General features: G+C 43.4%; 1 protein-coding gene across 1 annotated transcript in view; it reads right to left on the bottom strand.

Moving 5' to 3' along the window:
- Positions 1 to 22475, bottom strand: part of septin12 (septin 12) — a 70481-nt gene that overhangs the window by 32104 nt on the left and 15902 nt on the right. Inside the window, exon 2 of the mRNA XM_054606830.1 lies at positions 16272 to 17846. Within this exon, the coding sequence (XP_054462805.1) occupies positions 16272 to 17846 (1575 nt within the window). The remainder of the gene's footprint in view (positions 1 to 16271; positions 17847 to 22475) is intronic.

Here is a 22475-nt window from a genome sequence, read left to right as displayed (position 1 = left end):
TCCTCTCTGCAGACGGACCTCAGTTAGCATCTGTAGCTATCTGCTTTCCGCCAGCACAAACCCCAGCACCGGGAAACAACCCGTTGAGTTGCTACAGCTAACAGCCTTCTCAAAGTTACTATCCCAGAGCTGCCGTCTCCCTCCGCCAGGCAAAGCAGTCCCTGGTGGTGGGCAGGACCAAACATAAGTACCAGTTGTTTCCTCGGCCCTGCCACTTTTGATTTAATCCAATAAACTCAAAAAGCACACAGACCATGGATGTATCATTGACAAGCCTTCGGGGCAGCTCTCTTTGTCCTCTCTTGTTGGACTGAGGACAGACTGGACGCAACAGGGACTCACTATCACCTCTCCAGTAACAAGTGGTACACAACAGGACGGGGCAGGGCTAGCTGGTTAGCATGGTCATTTCAGTAGATATCTCTGAAACAGAATACATTAACGTCAATGATGAGACGTCAAAACTGTAAACGCTGCTCTTCCAGCACTGTTGCTGATGGTAAAACTGTCCATGCTGTTAGCCCTCGCCATGTTGAGAGGCTTGACGTAGCTATTCTCTGAATTAAATATAGAGAACCTGTATTACAGCATTTGAGTGAATTTACAGTTATATTCCACCATAAGAGAGAAGACTCCTCTTTAGGCGCATTAGTAATGCAATTGATTATGGCCACCCTAAGAGAACTCAGTTTGCTTCAAATGAAGTGCTTGCTGGAACATCTAACATCTAACTGCAGATTAGGGAGGAAACAAAAAAAATGGAAAAAAAACATGATTTCCATGCCTTCAGTGTCGGTTTTTGCTCATCTTTCAATGAATAAATGCTCTCCAGTTCAGATAGAACTGATGCTACCGCAGCATCTAAGCAAACCTTTTCAGGAGCCGCCATTGTTGTTTTGAGCATCAGTCTCCTCTCTAGGTATCGCACTGACCAAAAGCTGCCTGTAGCTCCTCACAGGTCCAGTTACAAGCTTTCCAGTCTCAAACACAGTACGAGAAGCTTGAGAAGATGGATTTTCGTGAGATATTTGATTCTGTAATTGTTGCGTTATCTGTAACACTCTGCGATAATCCAGCTGCCATGCATGGTAAACAGCTGGCAGACTCTAAACAAGCTGTAATATACTCTCTCAGGGAAACTCCTCACCATCAATGTACGTCCAGTAACGAACTTGTTGGTGCCACTGACAGCTGGGACTGGTGTTAGAAGTGTCTGACAACATTAATGGAAATAAAAGATTGTTCTTGATCCTAATCTGAGCTGTCAGAGATTAAAAGTAATTACATACTTTCTTTGAATATAATTTTGTAAAACAAAATCATTTTACTGAAACACTGATGAAAGATAATAAAGAATTATTAGAGAGCTCTTACAAAGAGACACACACACACACACACACACACACACACACACACACACACACACACACACACACACACACACACACACACACACACACACACACACACACACACACACACACACACACGAGAGGAATGTGGAGTGTGTGTCTCCTTGCAAGTGTCAACATGCAAACACTAGAGAACAGGCTTCATCCAGGTGACACCACGGGTTCTCTCTCTCCCCGTGGTTCTCTCCATCTCTACTGAACACTACTTTCGCAGGTCTCTGCTGTGTGTATGAACATTGTCAACCCACATGCTCTTTGGCCTGTAGGTTTGACAGTTTGCTGAAGTTGAGACATTAGACGGTTCAGTATGACTTCATTCACAAACCAACCTTTTCAATTCACCCTGGCAACCCAGCATGAGGAAAACACACTCTTCCCTCTGCCACAGGGTTCTGTTCACAGTCTGTCTGTCAAAAATTACTCAGAATTTTTGTAAATAGGCACGCGGCGCAAGCAATCCTGTGAATGCGAAGAATATTCACTGTTAAAATAACTATTTACATGTCTAGAGATTATAAAAAGAAGGCCAATTCGCTTTTAGAGGCGTTAGAAACAGGAGGTCTTACAAATCTATATTTGAGTTTATATTTTGCAGCCAAATCAAATAGTTACCAGGATATTCAACCTTTGTTTCTTCATAATGCATTTAATATTGACGTCTTTCTTTACAGGGTTTGTATAAAGGTGATAAAGTAGTCCATGAACATGAGATATGAGTTTATATGAGTGGGCGTATCCATGGGTATAACTTCACATTTCATTTTGTTTGTACACCATCTGGTGTTTCGGAGAATATTGCAATTTACAGCTCATAGAGTTTAACCTTTCACAGGTGGTTCTATGTATAAGCCTTTATGTTGGGATCTAGGTAGAACCCTCTGACAGGGTTCCAGGAGTAACCAAAAAAGGTTCTCCTATGGTGACAAGCTGGAGAACCCTTTATGGTTCTAGTAAGCACCTTTATTTGTCAGAATGTAATGTATCAGCTTCACTATCTATTATACACATTTCATCATTTATTGGGATAACTATATAGGATAATACAAAGTGTTTCTGTATCTGATGCTCATATTGTTTTCGAGGCCTGTTTGAAAGCATGTTTGAGACGACACATATCTATGGATCCGGCAAAGTTTAGGCATATTGCCTACAGTGTGATATGTTCAGTGGTCTGACTCACATCACATCTATTAGTTCTTTTTTGTAATCAAACCCAACCAGGTCAGGGTTTCCCAAAGCATACCATAGCAGAGGCGCCTCGGCTAACAGGCTCAGTGCCCTCGCTCAGATCATCAATCAAAGTTTCAAATGCTGAAAAGAATCCAAACTCCTCTAGCATGATTCCTTCTGTTCATTTAGTATGAACAGCATGCTGTCTAGTGTAGGTTATGAGACCAGAACCAGGGATTACAACAGTCCCTCTTATAGTACTGTGGCTGGCCAGCCTGTGGGGAACGATGAATAACCCAGCTGTAAGAGCTACTGCTCTTCAGGATGATAGAGGAATCCACAACGACACGATATACACACAGATATGCAGTGGTGAACGAGCAGTGAAGAGTGTGTGGTATTTATCTAAACTATTGTCTGTGGAGCAAAACTAAACAATCTGACACATCAACAATAAGAACAGAAGCAGAAAGAATCAGAATCTTCTCTCATCAGGTGTTTGATTGCGTAAGAGACGGATTAAACCAAAAAATATACAAATATTCACCAGTGCTTACGAGTGTCTCCTGATTATCTGCAACTACAGACTACTCTGAAACTGTTCATTCTGCAAACAAAATTTGAGATCAGTCATCATTGAAACACAGAAACGCAGACAGTTTAAAGGCACTAAAATCACTCACACCAAGCCCCATACAAAAAGTAGTCAGCAATGCAGTGACAGATTCAAAGAGTGTCAAATTTAAAACTTAACAACATTTTTTACAACCAAAACAACATGTCATGAAGTTCAAATTACATCATCTTATTTGGAGATATTTTATGCCAACATTTAGGTAACGAAGGTGTACGGCTGTTCTCCACTCGACTCACTTTTTGGAACAAGATATTTCTCCATTTGTTTTCCCCTGCGGGTAGAACCCTTCAGTGTAGGCAGGATTGTGAGGAGATCGCCGTATTAAAGCAGCGTTTAACTGCCGTGACATTATCTTCAAGTAGATATTGCTGAATCTCTTCCTCGTTAACCAAACAGAGGAAAGTCTGCATTTTGTCGTAGTGTACTGCGTTGAGTTTGTAAATGTCCCTGTGTAGGGCAAGCTACTTGGAAAGTGTAGTGAGCTAAGCTAACAGCTGCTATACATTAAGTGAAGCTTCACTACACTGACTACAGCATAGTTAATTATTTTATTGAACTATATTTCAAGTAAATGCTATTAATATAAATAAATATATCATAATATAAACATACATATGCTTATATAAATGATATAATATAACTAATGATGTAATATCAATTATAATCTGTATTGTATATTAATTCATCAATGCACACTTAATTGTATTATCCATGGCCAATCATGTACCTTACTTACTACCATAGCAAAATCCTCCTGCCTAGCACTAATGTACAGTGAACTACACTGAAGCATATGAATATGATTTAATTGTGTATGTTGATGGTTGTATGTGTGGGCCTATGGCCATGGGTTTGCATAGAAGTCTATGAGGTCCATTTGGAGTTAAATAGACCATAAAGCTTTAGGGTGGGGCTACCTTGTGATTGACAGGTCTCTATCAGAACCGTATATGGCATCTCTGCGACTCCTCCAAAGTCCAAATATGGTCACTTCAGTTCACTGGTTGCAAAAGGCCAAGATGGTAAATGTGTGTGTTTGTATCCTTTATAGTTTCTGTCCACTCAAAGTGCTTTAAAACTTCACTCACCCATTCATACACTGATGGCACTTCGGGAGCTATTTATGAAGGACTGGAGTGGAGGATCCGTGGATTGCACCGCCGACCTTCTGATGAAAGATGACCCGCTCTATGAGCCACAGCCGCCCAGATGGAGATGGAAAAAAACACTGACCTGTATTCTTTAAAACCGTAGTCCACAAACAAAAGGGTATAGCAGGTAGACACACAGCTGACAACCTCACATCCAAACTAAGTGATGCGCTGGAGACTTAGTGGAAAATTGGCTGCATGTTTCCATGACAACGCACACAACATTGTAGCTGTTAACTCTCCTTGACTGGTGAACTGGGGACTCCAACCACACCATGTAACGCACTAATCCTGAGCTGATAACCAGCGCCGGACAGGACTGCTTAACTTTCTTAACATTGCTTTGCTGTTAACCGTGTAGGTTATGCCCTCTGCAGGGCAAAATCTATCAACATGGTTGTCGTGGTTATGCAGCAAAAAGGCTGAACAGGAAAAATAAGTGCTCATTTTATGTTTGCAAATAAAAAAGTGCAGAAGCATCAACAGCAGGGTTGTGGGGGTCAGGGAGTTGATGTGGCTGTAGAGGAAAGCACTCACACTGCAAACAGACACACCCAGAGCCCTGGTGATACACAGCAGTATGTACACAGGCAGCTACACCTCTCTGCTGACCTCCAAACTCACAAGACCAAAATACAAAAGTCTTATCTTTGGTATTTCCTCAGTCAGGGTCAGGAGGAGGTTTACGACTGTTGAGGCCAAAAGAGTATAGCACTTTTCTGATCCTACGACCACTAAAAGTGCTTTAACACTACATGTCATCATTTACCCATTCACACCCATCCATAAACTGATGACACAGCCTTCGGGAGCATTTTGGGTTAAAGTGAAAGTGAGGAACTTTTAAGTGGTTGTGGACCAGTCTCAGTTTATCCTGATCCTCTATATGACCTTCATCAGTAAACAAGACCTTCAAAGAGAAGATTGTCTGTTTCTATGTAAAATGAAATCATGCAGGTTCACCAGTAACTCTTTCAGCAGGGCCTCCAGTACAACCAGTCCAACTTTGACAGACCCAGATCCAGCAGAGACCAGTCCACTGTGGACACACCCAGATCCGGCCTCACAGCAGCCTTCGACCCGCAGGCAGAGCTTCTGCAGGAGGAGGAGAGCTTAGCGCCTGGCAGCAGTGTCTCTTCCTCCTCCTCCAGGAGCAGAGCTTCTCCTCTCTACTCCACCACGCTGCTGGAGACCCAGACCATATTACTTGGACTGCTGGAGGTAGGGGAGGCACGGAAGAACCAGCACCAGGACTGAGTGTAGCAGACTGTTTTCTAACATCTCTAACAGACTCTGGTGACTGGAACACTACCACTTTCGTCCATAGGTAATGTCAAAATCAACACAAACTGAAAGCTCCTTGTAGTAACTTTGCTGGGTACTTAAAAACAAATATATTTTGCTACGTTTGCGCCTAGCCTCCACACTACTGAGGCTTTTTAGAACCCTAAAACAGAGACGCTGCAGACGCCATCTTAGTTTAAAATCGCCAAGGTTGCGTTTTTGTCTGGACAGACCTTTGAAAAGAATGAAACATAAAACCCACGTTGGCTACCTGATTAGATCTTCATTATGGACAACAATTACAGGCATTGCTGACCTTTTTGTCTATGCTAGCAGTTTTTATAATGCTACTACTGATACTACTCACGGTTGAAGTCACGATTTTATGATAGCAGAGATGAGATTTTAGCACGACTTCAAATAATAATAAATCAATCTGCTGCTTGTGAAATCTGTTCAGAAAGTGAGCTTATAATGGATCTGTATAAGGCCATGTATATAACCTATTAATGCAAATAATTTTGTAACCATGGTAATGAATATTCATATCAGCCTTGCTGTTTTCCTTTAGTATTAGGTCAAAAACTGTTACACTGCAGTTCTTGTGTCGGACTCCTTGTACTTTGTCAGTTCATTAAGTCAATTAAAAAGTGTATGACAGCAATCCCTCAGCATAAGCCCGAATCACTACTGTACAAGATGCTTCCTTCTTCTCCTGTCTCTACCCGTCAGTCATTATTCATAGAATGCAGTCAGTTTGCAGTCTAATAATACTAATGCTCATAATCAGTTAGTTCTTTATGAGCTCATAAATAACTCATGATCAAAGTACTGCATAAACTTCTGTCAGTCTCCAGAATTTGATTTCCCCATGTGGGTCCTGATGATGCAGTTACCTGTCAGTCTGTACAGCTTCATCTTAACTCTTATTGGTACATAAACAGTGAACCGGAACCGGACCAGAACACAAAATGTAACAATGTATCTGGACCAAATGAACCCAGCTACAGGTGAGACAGCCCTCTTACCACACAGACTGCCAGCCCTTCTTTCTACAGGGATTTACCCATTAACCTTTCATAGCAACCACAATGTTTCATTTCATTATAAATCGTTTTTATTTATTCTAAAAAGAAAAAAACAACAACTTTGTGCTTATCGGTAAATAATAACAATCCACAATTAAAAGCCAGGACTCTATACATTTATGGAGCGAAGCAAGTCACTGTAAGTTACAGTCCTACAGATATAGACATTAAAACTTTCAAAAGATCATCTTCACTGTCTGCTTTTGAAACAATATGTAGGACCTCATATCTGTTAAAGAAACACAGCGCAGCTGCAGCCGGAGCATATCTGAGCACCCCCCCCTACCGCTGACTCTAACCTGGTCACATGGGCACCGAAATGTAAGGCAAGCCGTTCTGCAATGCATGGTGCTCATGCAGGCAGCTTGGCCCGGGGGTTACACTACTTATATCTTTATATCTGATACTGTACATACAAATAAAAAGACTGATACCTGCTTTTAGTTTTATGATCCACACTGTTAATCAGAATTTGAGTTTGTGTATAGTGCATATATTTTTTTTATCAATTTATCGCTATTTTTGACTTTTTATATTTGCACTCTTCCCTCTTTTTATTGCAAATGCTGCACGGATATTTCCCTCAGGATAGTAAATGGTAAATGGACTGTACTTGTATAGTGCTTTTCTAGTCTTCCGACCACTCAAAGCGCTTTTACATTACATATCATTCACCCATTCACACCCATTCATACACTGGGGGGGGGGCTACCATGCAAAGTGCCACTACATCAGGACTCTAAATCCAACTAACATTCATTCACCGATGTCTTGCCCAAGGACACATCGACACGGACTGCCGGAGCTGGGGATCGAACCGCCGACCATCGCCCTGTGCAACTGGCCCATAAAGTTTCATGTTATCGCATTAACAGTTTTGTTTTGAAAGTGTACTTTTCAACTGAGTATTGGACTTCCTTTAAGTTGGACTACTCTAACCACCATATGAGAGCAGAGCACAGTGGAGGCTGTGAGCTAACCAGTGGGGCATGCTCACATGCACTAACATGCACTAACATGCACTAACATGCACAAAAAAATCACGCAGTCGACTGTTTGAACGGAGAGAGAAGAAGCTCTGATAACAACACAAACAGAGAGAGAGATACTTCATTCTCTGTTAATATGTATACAACACATTTAAGTTTGCTGTGGATGTCAGAGCGGAGGCAGTTTGTCTTGTGAATGTCTCCGTACAGACTGAACCTAAAAACAGCCATTATTATACCAGAGAGGTTGTTTCACAAACAAGTGTCCTCCACAGACGGAGGAGTCTATTAAAGATGAGTCACCTCTAAAGCTCTGCTCACAGGGCTCCACGAAGCTTTACAGTTTCCTGTTGATGTGAAGTTAAGTCTCACACACACACACACACACACACACACACACACACACACACACACACACACACACACACACACACACACACACACACACACACACACACACACACACACACACACACAGCAGCTGGATGACTTCCAAACGTTTAACAGTGAGGGTCACTGAAGGCGTTGCTCACTCGTGCTCACTCAATCCTTTGATGTTTATTGTCCAAAGACAGAAAATGTTAACTTTAGAATGTGCATGTTTGGCTTTTGTACAAACTATGAACTGTGTAAAATAAGTGAGTCATGACATTAACATTGAGTGGTGGCCATTAAAATGTAGGCTGCTATAGTGCCATCTATGGGCAAAGACAATCAACTGTGCAGCTGATGTGTGAATGTAAAATAATTATTGAGTGAAATGCTGTAGGTTACTCTCAAATGTTTGTGTTTTTAAATGTTGATGAGATTTCTGAAGTATGTTAGTGTTTACTGAAATGTCAAGCTTTCTGAAACGTTAATGTGTTTTAAATAATTTTGATGTGTTTTCTGAAATGTAATATATTTTTTAATGTGTTTTCTGAATTGTTATGTCGTCTGGAATGTTGTTGTGTTTTAAATAATGTTGTGTTGTCTAAAATGTTGATGTGATTTTTTAAATGTTTTAAAATGGTAGTGGACTGTACTTGTATTAGCTTTTCTAGTCTTCCGAACCACTCAAAGTGCTTCACCATTACATGTCATCATTCACCCATTCATACACTGACGGGACTGTCAGGACTATCTAACCATTCATACCCATTCAAATTTTAAATGCAGCAACAACTTGTTCAAAACACAGAATTGAACTGAACTGATCGGTCTGATTGTCACAATACCCGATCCATCTATCTGAGTCATTATTGGCTGATATCAGTATCCGTGCTGAAGGCCACTGGTTTAACATTGAGCGTCTTAGTCACAGATGCCGAAATATTGTGATTAGATGAGAGATTACATATTGAGATAAAACTGCCAAGACTTCATGATGTAATGACAAATTAGTCCTACTCCTCCATATCTGGTTTCATTATTCATGAGAATAATGAAACCAGATATGATTAGCTCAACATAAACGGCAGCGTTTCCCTAGTTTTACACAATTTGCCTCAAACTTGCCTCAGTCAGACGTGAACACAAAGACATCATACTGGAGCTGCAGCCATCAGTGAACCCTTCAGTACAGCGTGTTCATAAATACGCATGTCACTAGTTCCCCTTTCTCACACTCACACACACACACACACACACACACACACACACACACACACACACACACACACACACACACACACTTCAGAGCAGCATCTGGGCCTCCTTCAATACAACCAGTTTATGCAGAGCCTCTGATCTATGACTTCCTGTGCTCTCACTGCCTCACCTTTACCTCACACTGCCTCTCCTGTCACCCCCCCCCCCCCCCCCCCGCTGTCTCACTCCGTAGAGCCGCAGGCCTCATTCAGTCATCTCTCCTCATTCTCCTTTCAGTCTATCCCTGTATTTACAATGGAACGTTTCTGAGGACACTTTTACAAAGTGGGGTCATTTTGACTGACCCTTACTTGTACAAGGGCCATGTTTTGGGTTAGAATGTGTGTGAGCGTGTGTGTGTGTGGGGTGTGTGTGTGTGTGTGGTGAGCTAATCTTATTCGGTGCAGGAAACACATTTCAGGGCCTTGAACCAAACAACTGGACAGGAAACGAGGCTCCAATCTGAGCTGAGGAGGAAGGACAAACTAAGCGGCTGAAAGAGCAACAAACAGCAGCAGAGAGGAGTCTCCCTGATGAAAGGATCCCATTGGCTGGATCTCTCTTATACTTCTATGTGCTGGATCACCCAGCTGTCATGGATACATTAAACAGGCCCTATTATGCTATTTTCCGGGTGCATATTTTTATCTCAAGTTACAGTTACAACATGTTTACATGCGTTAATGCTCATAATCCGCCTTGTTTTTCTCATCCTGGCTGTTGTGCAGCACCTCTTCTCACCCACTCTCTGAAATGCTCCGTTGTAGCGTTTGCTCCTCCCTCCAGAAAGCAAAGTCTGCTCTGATTGGTCAGCTAGCCCGCTCTGTTGTGATTGGTCAAAGTTTCACATTTCAAAAAACTCTTCCTCCGGAGCCTCAGCTCCGTCTCTCTCTTTTGTTGTTTGAGGGCGGTCAAACTAGACGAAAGCAGTTTTACGTCACTACCGTAACATTATGACCTCATAAAGTTACAGAAGTGAAGGAGAGAATTCAATCGAGCAGTTTCAGGCAGCTCAGGAGCTTCTGCGGGGGAGGGTAACTCCTTTTAGGCGTGGACTTCACGTTTCACACTCTACGGACCTTTTACATATAAAAATAATATATATATAACACACTAAAGAAAAGGGAAAAAGTGGAAAAGCATAATAGGACCACTTTAAGCGGATTGGAAGAAAATCGAAGTGAAAGGAGCATGGACCCTCTGCTCGGTGGTTTCTCTCTTCATCCAGGAGTTTCCATCACAGCTGGTAGAAGAGGCAGCCTATTGATGACTGCAGAGAAAAGTCGTGTTGACAGACAGCTGAGGTTGTTCATTCACTGACAGTCTCACTGTTTCTCTGATGTGGGCTCTAACCAAACACTGCATGTCATAAACCATTGAACACCTCAGATCTCTGCTAGTGCATCCTAAAGACCACCCGGGATACACATCCAAACTATTTCCTGTTTCCCAGGAAATATAATAACGGGACAACAGGCAAAAACTAATGCTGATACAAACAAAATATAGGTTTCACTACAGAAATACATAAACAGGCCTACTTTACGAGATCAGCTGGGACGGCTGCATCACTGCAACTGAGTGTAGGTCGACAAGCAGCCTCTGAAGAGAATCTAGAATCTGTCCTAAAAGAAAGACTTTTAAAACGATAAATGACTTGCTTTAAGGAAATCTGTCCCCCTTAAAAAGGAATAATCCACACACTTAAAAATATTAAAATATGAACTACTGTACATTTTTTAAAATGTGAACATAGGAGTGAGGAGGCTTCAGAGGAAAGAGGAGGATTCAGAGGAGAGAGGAGGCTTCAGAGGAGACGTGGAGGAGAAAGGAGGGTTCAGAGGAGAGGGAGGCTTCAGAGGAGACGAGGAGGGAGGAGGCTTCAGAGGAGACGAGGAGAGAGGAGACTTCAGAGGAGACGAGGAATCACTGGTGTGTAGAATCTGAATCATAAATGAAACAGGAAATCTTTGTTTGTTGTTTTTGTTGTTGTTCTTCATAAACAATTGCCAGCATGAATAAAAGTCCATCAGACAGAGCGGATAAAGGGAGGAGAGGAAACAGGAAGATGGCTTAGACATCTGTTGGGGAGGAATTTATTCCCTAAATCACTGTCATTAAGGCTTGAATCAGAGAGAGAGAGAGAGGGATGGGGGGACAAGCCTGGACATGAAGGCTGCAGACAGAAGAGGACAGAGAAGAGGGAAGGATCCACAGAGCAGGAATGAGACCAGGAGGAACGTCTGGCTGCTCCTGGTGTTTGCGCTCCATCATGCGTATCGATCATGGGGGCTGATGGACAGCCTGTAAAATAAAAAGGTAAGGCTAAGGTCGATATAATGGGGGGGGGTAGCAAATGATGGAGCAAAGCTGGGAATGGAAGAGGAGATAAGGATGCTTTCCCATGGTGGAGGAGATGTGAGCGATAATCTATGAGGGACAACACTGGTCTTTATTCAGCTCAGCGTGAAGAACAGCGTCCACTGCATTCCATCATGGCTGCCACAACTCACTGATAAGATCAAACACAGGCTGTTCTTCAGAACACTCCAACGGGAGTTTCTGCTTCTGAGGCTTGTGTCTGAATTTTCTTTTCCTCTGAATGTTTCTCTGAGAGCAGAGGAAGGCAGTCGAGGAAAAGGCCCCGGGGCCACTACTTTGTTTTCCAGCTTTATATGGGGAAACAAATGATGGGAGTAAAGCACTGGATGGAGCAAAACAATCATTTCACTGTGAACGCCCCTTACCGCACATAAGCCTGCTATTAAGAGCAGGAACACTGAGGACAGCAGAGAGGTTCACATGTCCTCGGAGGACGTTGTTGCCAAAACTCAGGTTGTTCCGTTTCCTGTCCTCAAGCTACGGATTCAGAGTGGACACTGCATCTGACTGAGCACTCATCTGCATGAATGCATACAACTGGCCCAAATATATGCAGCATATATTTCTATGATTATATATTAGAATGTGGAGGTTGTTTTTCATATGGAATCCACATTTCTTGACAGCAGCAGATGCTCTCATTGGGTACATCCCAAGTCTCTTAAATTGCCTCCTCGATTCCCTCACTTGCGTCGTTTCCTTGCGTCTTAGTCCCGCCCACCAGGGATGCATGGAGAGACGCAAGGAAACCAATCGAGGAGAGAGGAAACGAGGAAATGTGTTTTAAGAGACATGGGACGTCCTTTCCTCTGTAGCGTCACGTGAAGCGACGTCTGTTTCTGATGACGGCGGCCGCTGATCACAGCTGATCAGCTGTCAGTCGGCTTTAACAGCTGGAGAGACTTTTGATTTTATGTCAGCACACATGATCACTATACTAATATTAATAATGACACAAAGTAATCATCACTGTACTAATATTAATAATGACACAAAGTAATCATCACTGTACTAATATTAATAATGACACAAAGTAATCATCACTGTACTAATATTAATAATGACACAAAGTAATCATCACTGTACTAATATTAATAATGACACAAAGTAATCATCACTGTACTAATATTAATAATGAAACAAAGTCATCACCACTGCCAGAGTAGAAATGTATTTCTATCTGCAGCCTGTTACCTGTGTATTTATACTGTGTTCTGTGTTCTGTGTATTTATACTGTGTTCTTAGTATTTATACTGTATTTATACTCTGTGTATTTATACTGTGTTCTGTGTCCTGCTCATAAGTGCAGCGCACCGATTTCTACCGGCGAAATGCGTTTGTCTTATTTATGAATTATTAACGTCTGTATGTTTTGAAATTGGGATTGTGATGTCATTATTAAATAATCCAGAATATGATTATGGTTTCTCCTAAACACTGGAATTAATTTATTCGGCTCAATGTTTCGGGGTAAATTGTTATTACATAACTCATCAACCTGACACTCAGGAATTATTAGCCTCATATGAATGAATGGAAATGAAGATAAATGATGTAAAAGTGTTTCTACTGACAGACAGACAAACTCTCCAACTCTTTATCTCTCTCTAACTTTTTAATGCATTCAGTCTGTGATCTGTCATCACTCTGGTATGAATCTCCAGTGATGATGAGTTATATCAGATCAGTACGATCGGCTGCAGCGTCCAATCAGATAACAGATGAACGATGAGGGGGCGTGTCGGCCCTCACAACACTTCCTGGAAGGAAGCTCTCGTGCATCCTCGCTCATGGCTCCTCGATGATGCCTCTTCGCTCCTCGCTCCTCGCTCCTCGATGCCGAAATAAGATCTTTGGAACGGCCGGCAAAATGGCGGCGCAGAACGACTTCCGGTTCAAGCGATCGAGGAGCGAGGATCGAGGAGCGAGGAAACGACAAATAAGAGACTTGGCATGCGCCCTCTGAATGGAGTGAAGACCCATCTCTATTCTAGACTGTTATTGCATTATGATTTGTTTTGAAACCTAAAGGGTGCAGATCTGGTCAGAATGTTTCTAACATTCAACCAATGAGCTTACATCAGTGACGTTTAAGTATTCTGTAGCAGAGTTAGACTGATATGAGCAGGCTAACCAGCTCACCCTGCCCCGTCCTGTTGTGTTCCACTTGCTCCTGGAAAGGAGATAGTGAGTCCCTGGGGGGCTTGTTGGTCCAGTGAAGGTTCAGGATAAGTTTCAAAAGTTTGGATTCAATTCAAAGTGGAAGAAATCAGGTAACAGCATGTGTTTTCATTTTGTCCTCCTCGTCACCAGGAGACTACTTTGCTGGAGGAGGAACAGGCGGTGGCGGCTCCGGGGGTCGGACCTTCAGTTAGCAGTTAGCATGCATTCAGCCAGTGCAAACTCCATCACGGAGCTCTGAACCTGGGGGACTGCCCCGACATCCCGCTGGCTCAGCAAACGTTCTGTTGCTGCTGTTGACTAATTCTCTGATAACAGTGAAGGAGGCGAGGGGGAAATCCCACCAGGTACCTTCAAACAGATGTCTCCTGTTTGTTAAAATGCTCACGCACAAGTTTTAGAATCTGCACTGGACAAGATTCTTGCGTAAACATCCAGGTGCCTCATGAGACTTAATCAAAGTGGTACTGGAACAAGGCAGGAAATCACATCCATCCATGTTACTCACATGTTATAGAAGCACAGATGATTTACATGGAAGTCAAGGTACTATATGGTTCAAGTGCTGCACAACAACAGGCATTTGGGGGAATAATTTGGGGTTCAGTGTCTTGTCCAAGGAGACTGTGAAATGTGGACAGGAGGAGCCTGAGATGGAACCGCCAACCCTCCCATTAGTCAAAGGAGAAAAGTTGAACATTTGTACAATCAAAGTCTAAATTCATCTGAACGCCTGCATTAATAAAATCACCCTTTTAGCTTAGTATTATAAGTCCTTATTACAAACTAACAAGCTGTAGTTTGGTTGACAAACTTGTCTACTGTGTTTACTGTTGCTGGTTTGACATATGACACTGATTAACCTCTGACCTCTGACCTCCCAGCTCCACGGCCACTGCCACCTAGAAACTGTCCAATAAAACAGGAATACCACTGAATAGAGAGGATTTTGACCTCCAAACATAATGGAATTCATTGTTACATGTTTTCTGTAAATGAGGTGCTGGGTAACAGAAAAGTTGACTTTGTTATCAGAGGAAGTAGGAAACAAAGGCCAGCTGAGAGGAGGCTGACTAAAAATAGCATGTTCAAAAAGTAAGAGCAGCTTTTAACAGAAAAACAACAAACGCAGGGACACAAGTTTGTTCTATCTGAGGAGCAACTGACAAAGTAAAGAATATGGAATTCAGTGCAAGTGTAGTGTCAGACAAAAATGAAAATGTAAAAACATAATATATGTGTTCATTTGTGTATTGCAGTGTGTAATGCAGTGTGTGTGTGTGTGTGTGTGTGTGTGTGTGTGTGTGTGTGTGTGTGTGTGTGTGTGTGTGTGTGTGTGTGTGTGTGTGTGCGTGTGTAATGAAGCTCAATACAACAGGAAACAATTTCAACGGGTGTGGCTGCCAGGCTCATCTGCTAACCTTGACTTGTCTTCCTACAGAAGTTCCCTGTCATCATTTGTTAAACAGAGCTTTGTGTACACACACACACAAACACACACGCACGCACACACACACACACACACGCACCATCTCTCAAAATGGAACCTTAATTGTGTATTACTGTTTTGCTACCAAAGCTGTAAATGTTCTGTCAGACAGATGGATGCTTTCTATGTGCAGTAATCCATATCAGTAGAAACTGTAGTAGCATAATAACATGAGTATAGATAGTGGAGAATTACCACAGAGGCCCTGTTCACACTGGCATTGACATGGCTCTAATCCGTCCGTTCACACCTGGTGCTAGAACTCCACTGCTAAAGGAGTGAGACCACAGGCTGCTCAGACCAACTCTGAATGTGGTCTGAGTGATCAGTACTCAATGTGTCTTGGCTGCATTCACATCCGTACTTAGAGCTGTCCACTTCGGATCACCCCAGCAGCATGTTGAAGCCATGTGAATGTGGCCTGAGATGAGCTTCTACCATCCTCTGTATTGCATATTCAACCCTGTCTCCTCCAAAAGAATCTCTATATTACTAAACTGTTTTCGTACAACCTGCAGGCCTGATGGATTGTTTTATGACACCGGAAACTGCTTTATGGTTTGTGGCACAACACAAGAACAGAATGTTATTCTAACAAATGTAGGAGTAATATCTATATGTATTGTATCATTGATTCTGATGTACAGAAACCTGTAAGTACAGAGCTTTTAAGAAAGATACAGCAGAATTACCTGTTTACTTGAGTGCATGTAAACACACCAATTGCACACAGTCGTTTCTACTAAAAGGGACAGATGTTCCTCCTACCGTCTGTTATTGATGACAGACCCCTTTGCCTGCAAATATTTATGGTTATAAATAAAAGCGCAATTTAAGCACTTAATTTAAAAATCTTACCTTTTTGTTTCTTCTTCCCTTCTTTCCATGTGGGCATAGGCATGGTCTCAGCTGGGCACCCAAATTCAGATGACAACCCACCATTGCCTTGGGCTGTAGGGGACTGGGTCATAGATGCTGGGGTGGTATCAGTAACAGCATGCTGGGAGAAGGAAGCAATCCTCTGTAAGATTGAGCCTACACTATCTCTGGCATCACCGAGGCTATCCTCCACAGACCAAAAGGCTCTGGGGCTGGAGGGGCTAGAAGGGTTAGGTAGGTTGGGGACCATCTTAACAACTTGGGTTCCTGAGATAATCTTCTTCTGGGGGCTCTGGGCAGGAGAAAGGGGCACTGGGGAACAAATCATCTCTGTGACAGGGATGGAACCCTGCAAAAGAGTTACAGAACGTGGGGAGAAAGGCAAAAAGGGATGGTGGAGGGAGGGGGGAGGGGTGTCGGAGGCACCGTCCAGGCTGCTTAGAGAGGCTGAAGGACTGGCCGAGGTGGATGGTTGACTGGTGTGGTGTTGGAGGCCTCCTGTGGTCCTTGGTGGAGGCTTGGGGGGGTTGGGGCTTGGGGATTCTCCTTGAGTCTTGGTAGGAGAAGTGGTTGAGGTGCTGCCGACCAAGCTGTCCAGATCCAAGGGAAACTTGTTGAGACGTGAAGTCTCTTTGGCCTTGGGCTGGGGAGCCTTCAGGACCTGGGCCCCTAGCGGTTGGTAGTGTTTTTTGGGGCCACAGTAGCCCTCCTCCCCAAAGGAACTGGCATTATGAAGACGACCATTCCAGTTTGCATTAGCATTGGCATACCTTAACGCCGGAGACATCCTGCCTCCACCTCCACCTCTTTGCATACTGACCATTCCTCCCCCTCCATTACAACTTTGGAGGTCTAGGCTGGGCATGGAGCCATGGTTCAGCCCCTGATGCTCTGGTACATCGTGCATAATCCCTGGCCCCTGGTCCATCTCGGAGTGGAAAACACTCCCATGGGAAGAAAACTTCTTTAAGTAAGGGTTGTTTCCTAAGTTGGCACCTCCCTCTCGGTGCTGTTGTGGGAGCTGGGGCTGGGTTCGGTGGTACTCGCCAAGAGGTGGAGGGCTGAGATATGACCCCAGCTTAGTAAGAGGGAGGGCACTCCCACCTCCCCCAGAGTACTCCAGGCTGGACGTGGAGCTGTGAAGGCTGTCGTTGTCACTGCCTGGCCCAGACAAAATAGAGTAACCGTTGGGGTTTAACCTGCTCTGGAAGGATGCAGCTCTGGTCACGGCGGAGCCATTGTTGTGGATTGCCGACTTGTTCATGGTTCCTCGGTTGAAGGACCGGCTGCTGACTACCCCACAGGACTTGAGCACTGGGCTGGGAATGGAACTGAGGCTGATGCGAGAGTGGTGGGCTGTGGAGCCCAGGCTGTTGTTGTTGTTGTTATAGGCTAATGAAGGGGACTGGCCACCTCCTCCCAGCTCCTCACTGGCTTTGTTGTGGTGGAGGAAGAAATGGGAGGAAGAGGGAGAAACAGGGGTGGAGATGGGTGAAGCTGAAGAGAAGGATGGTATGTCATCCACATCTTCAATGTCGAAGGATCTCTTCAGTGCTGCAGGTGGGAAGATAAAATATACGAGTTGTTAATAGACTGTCCAATTAACATCTAACCAGTCAGTCTTGACATAAAATGCTCTTGGAGATGTCAAATGTTCTTGGAGTCAGTGTGGACTCACACTGTTCATGTGTTGAACTAGAATTGTATATGTTTGGGATGTTTGTAACAACTCATTTCCCTGACTTTTAAATGGAAGCTGAAACCTGAAAAGTAAGAAAACACTCAAAAAACATTAGCACAATTCAGCTCACAAACCTGGTGTGTGTTGTTATATTTGATCAAATACCAGCAGGGACTGTGGTCTAAGAAGAGTAATGGTTTGGCATCAATTATATCATTAATATCTTAGCATGCAAGATGATTCATTAAGCTAACTGGCGCTCGTCCACTTCATTGATTGATAGCATGCTAGATCACTAGCTTTGGTCTGTAGCTTACGTGCTAGCTAGTTTCAATGTGCTGCTGGCCAATCCGGTAGATCAGGAGAGCACCAGACTGACTGCTGAACCCAGCCGGCGTCTGCTTCCCACAGCAATAGCTGAGACAGCATATGTCTCAGCTGTAAGAAGTTGAACCAATTAGTATTTCTGATGCGAACTAACAAGGGTGACAACGTTTAAACCACTAGTCGAGTAATTGGGCTCATCCCTAGTACATCTTATGCAAGAGACGACAAGTAAGTGATGGACATTAAAATACTCCACCATCCATCCCATATGTCCTTGAGATGTCCCTCCCTGAACTGCAACAACTCTTTCTTGTTCCCACTGAATAAAGAGCAGCATAACCACAGCTTTCATTATTTAGCCTGTTTTTTTATTGGGGCGTTCAGTTGATAACCTTTGAAACTTATTTAAGTTGTGACAGGACACGGTGCCCAGACAATGTGTCTCCCTCATGTCTGAAAGTCTGTGCTGACCAGCTCGCCGCCACCTTCACATAGCTCTCCAACAGATTACGTGTCCCCAACCAACCCTCCATCACTGGATCAAATTTCTACAGGCCCTGTTGTCAGTAGTCATGAAATTTTTTGAGAAGGACAACACACGACTCTCTGCAGTCTGCCTAAAAGGGTCAGAGGATGATGCAGTCAACATGGGACTGCAATACCTCCTGAAAACACCTCGACTCTGCAGGGAAACACGCAAGGATCATGTTTGTGGACTTCAGCTCAAAGTTCAACACCCTCATCCCAGAGATCCTTTGCTAAAAACTCACCCAGCTCACTGTCAGTTTGTCCACAAATGAGTAAATTCTGTACTTGCATAGCCCTTTTCTAATCTTCGGATCACTCAAAGCACTTTTACACTACCATGCAAGGTGCCTACTTCAGACCATCTGAACTAACTAACATTCATACCCGTGTAAACACGGCAGGCACAGCCTACTCGGGAAATTTTGGGGTTTGGGGTTAAGGGGGTCCACTGTGAAAGCCTTTAGGTTTCTGGGATCCAGCATCTCCCAGAACCTCAAGTGGAATTCCAACATAGACACCATCAGGAAAAAGGCCCAGCAGAGGATGTACTTCCTGCTCCAGGTCAGGAATGCTGTGTGTGTGGACACATATACGCTCTACAGTATGTCAATATGTGTTCATGCTCAGAAGATCATATTAAATCTCTCTCTTTTCGTTTCCAGGTCCTGAATCTTAGCCAGTTGCCTTTGTATGGGAACAGTGTCCCCTCCTTTTGTTTAGGGCACACACACGCACATGCACACACGCACACGCACACACACACACACACACACACACACACACACACACACACACACACACACACACCTTCCTGCAAACTTCAAACACAAAGGGTGGATTGAGGTCGGAGCTTGAGTCAGGGCATCCAGTGGGGTTTTTTGTTACAAAAACCACCCACTCCAACGTGACATACCATGAGAAGGAGTGGGTAAGAGGTTCACAGGAGGAGGGGATATAATTATAGTTCCAAAGAGAAAGCTGAGATCTCATCCACAGCTGACTGAGAAAATTGCACCTCTTTGAGGTGAATTCATCACAGTTGGCAAAGCTATTTCTACATATTTTTTCAATATAAAAATAGCTCTATATTTTTGCTTGGTTTGCCTCCCCTTAAACCGATAGTTACCATAAACTGTAAATAAGAAATGGACGTAATCCTTGTGACGTCCCCCGTTGGTTGTTGTTGTTGTTGTTCAGAAGTTTGGAGTTTGGCCTGCAACCTGAAGTGACACGAGAGTGTGTACTAAAGTACAACCAAACACTGAAGACATTTTTAGGACCACAATGTTACATTTAACTTTCAGGAAGTGAAAACACACTATGAAAGGGTTAAAGTTGAAGGGCAAAAACAGGTGTCAGACCGGACAACGCCTCGGTAGAGACCTGTCAATCACATGGTAGCCCCGGCCTAAAGCATACCCTGCTTTATGGTCTAAACAACACTATGACAGTGAACCAGAACGGAAGAGTTGTGGGTCGGACAGGCACACAATGAACTGAAACTCACTATAAAGCTCTGCTAAAGTCAAAAGAGAAAAATAACGAGTGGTAATGCCGTGTCACCTGAGGGTCGTACTGGAAATTAAGAAGAAATGGTGAAATGTAAAAAACGTTTCGCCCCAGCATCGTGATCAACAGGAGGGGGTCACTCCTTTACCAGTGTTTCCCATCATAGACCATTGTGTGGCGCGAGCCATCAACATCGAGCGCCACGAATTGATTCTGTCTCTTTTTTACACACATTCATCTCCGCACACACTCGTTCACACACACACACACACACACACACACACACACACACACACACACACACAAACACGCACAGACAGACACACACACAATGACTGCAACAGGAGGGGGTCATGGGGAAGTCTCCTTTACGGACATGGACAGAAGAATATGTGCAGTAATAGGTGATGTTCACTGTCACTTATTGCAAGATGCATGTGAATAACCCTCCATTACCATCTAAATAATAGACGATTTGAGTAGTTTTGAATTAGATAGATACTTAGGAAGCAGCTCAAAGGCCAGTGAATGCTTAGTGTGTGTATGTATGTCACTGAGAGGTCATTGGTCTGGTCATTCAACACACAGAGACCGTGTTTAAGTCTTAATGACATGAGAGGAGTCCTGTAATTACAGTTTAGCTCACTCTCTCCTCATCTTCACTAGAGGGAATGCCCCGCCTTGTGTGGAGCACTGCTGCTCACCTTCTCAATCTGGAAGTTTCTTTGTAAAAGTTTAATGATCCCTCTGTTAATCTCAACAATAAATCTCTTTCAACATTTGAAAGTCACACTATATCACATTTGTCACATTTTTAAACAAAGTTGTGTTTAACTCCCTGCTGGGAGCGTTTGAGAGGTGCTGTGTTTTTTCAGCGGAGAGCTTTTGGCTGTTGCTAAGATACGGAATATCCTTAGAAGTTGAAATGTTGGCACAAGGTAGAGGACTTGCTGAAGGGAAGGCTGAAGCATGTATGGAGAGAGCACAGACCTGCCGGCCCATGTAGGTTCATGAAAATTTGTGGGCAAGGATACATTTCGGCGGCCAGGTTACCATCGTTTGGTTCTGGAGCTGAAGTTAGACTAAGCCCGGTTCAAAGAGTAGACCACTTTTGCGCTGTTTGTCCCGCCCCTCCTCCATTGTGATTTGACGGCCAGAAAAAGCGGCAAATTAATTTTTAGTGTTACAAATTGTTTACGTTGTGTGCATGGTGTGTTAGTCGTGGGTAATGGTGAACAAGGTCAGTAGTTATAGTGCCGCTCTAAATACCCTTCCAGCTGGCCCGGACCGTAGCGCTCTTTACAGATATGCACTTGGATGGCATAAATGAAGAATTCATATTGTACAGTAAATTAAAACTGATATGCTGATATTTGTGGTGTGAAGGGCAATGATCCAGAAAAAGGATTTTATGAAAGTAGACATTGGATTTTAACATGAGTTCAAAAGCTTACTACCGTATTTTCCGCACTATAGGGCGCACTGGATTATAAGGCGCACTGTCAATGAATGGTCTATTTTCGATCTTTTTTCATATATAAGGCGCAAACTATAAACATTAAGTCAAAACAGTCAGTCAGTCAAACTTCCTCCACTTCCGTACCATTGATTCATTAATGTTGAATTCTCTCGCAGCTGCTCTATTCCCATGTTCTACTGCGTGACTGATAGCCTTGAGTTTGAAGTCCGCGTCGTAAGCGTGTCTCTTGACAGGAGCCATGTTGGGTCCTTATACACACACACTGTAATATTATGGTGAAGCACAGTATGTATTACTCCGCGACGCTCCTGACTACGGTGGCCGTGATGCTGCTGCGGTGCGGCTTTGTAGTTTACCAAAGTCGTACTAAAACATGTTGACAGAGCGCGTGTACCACACAAAATCGCTTCGAGGTCAGTAAGCACAACCAGAATTAATCCATATATAAGGCGCTCCGGATTATAAGGCGCACTGTCGTTTTTTGAGAAAATGAAAGGCTTTTAAGTGCGCCTTATAGTGCGGAAAATACGGTACTAATAAATCCATCTGCTGATCGTGAAGTCTGTTCAGGAAGTGTTCTTTTAATGATGTGGATAAGGTAATGTATACAACCTATTCATGCAAATCAACAGGAACGCTCGTCAGCGGGGTTTCACAG

The sequence above is a fragment of the Anoplopoma fimbria genome, chromosome 11, assembly GCF_027596085.1.
Source record: "Anoplopoma fimbria isolate UVic2021 breed Golden Eagle Sablefish chromosome 11, Afim_UVic_2022, whole genome shotgun sequence".
In the NCBI taxonomy this organism is placed as follows: Eukaryota; Metazoa; Chordata; class Actinopteri; order Perciformes; family Anoplopomatidae; genus Anoplopoma; species Anoplopoma fimbria.
This window is presented reverse-complemented; position numbering and strand designations above follow the sequence as displayed.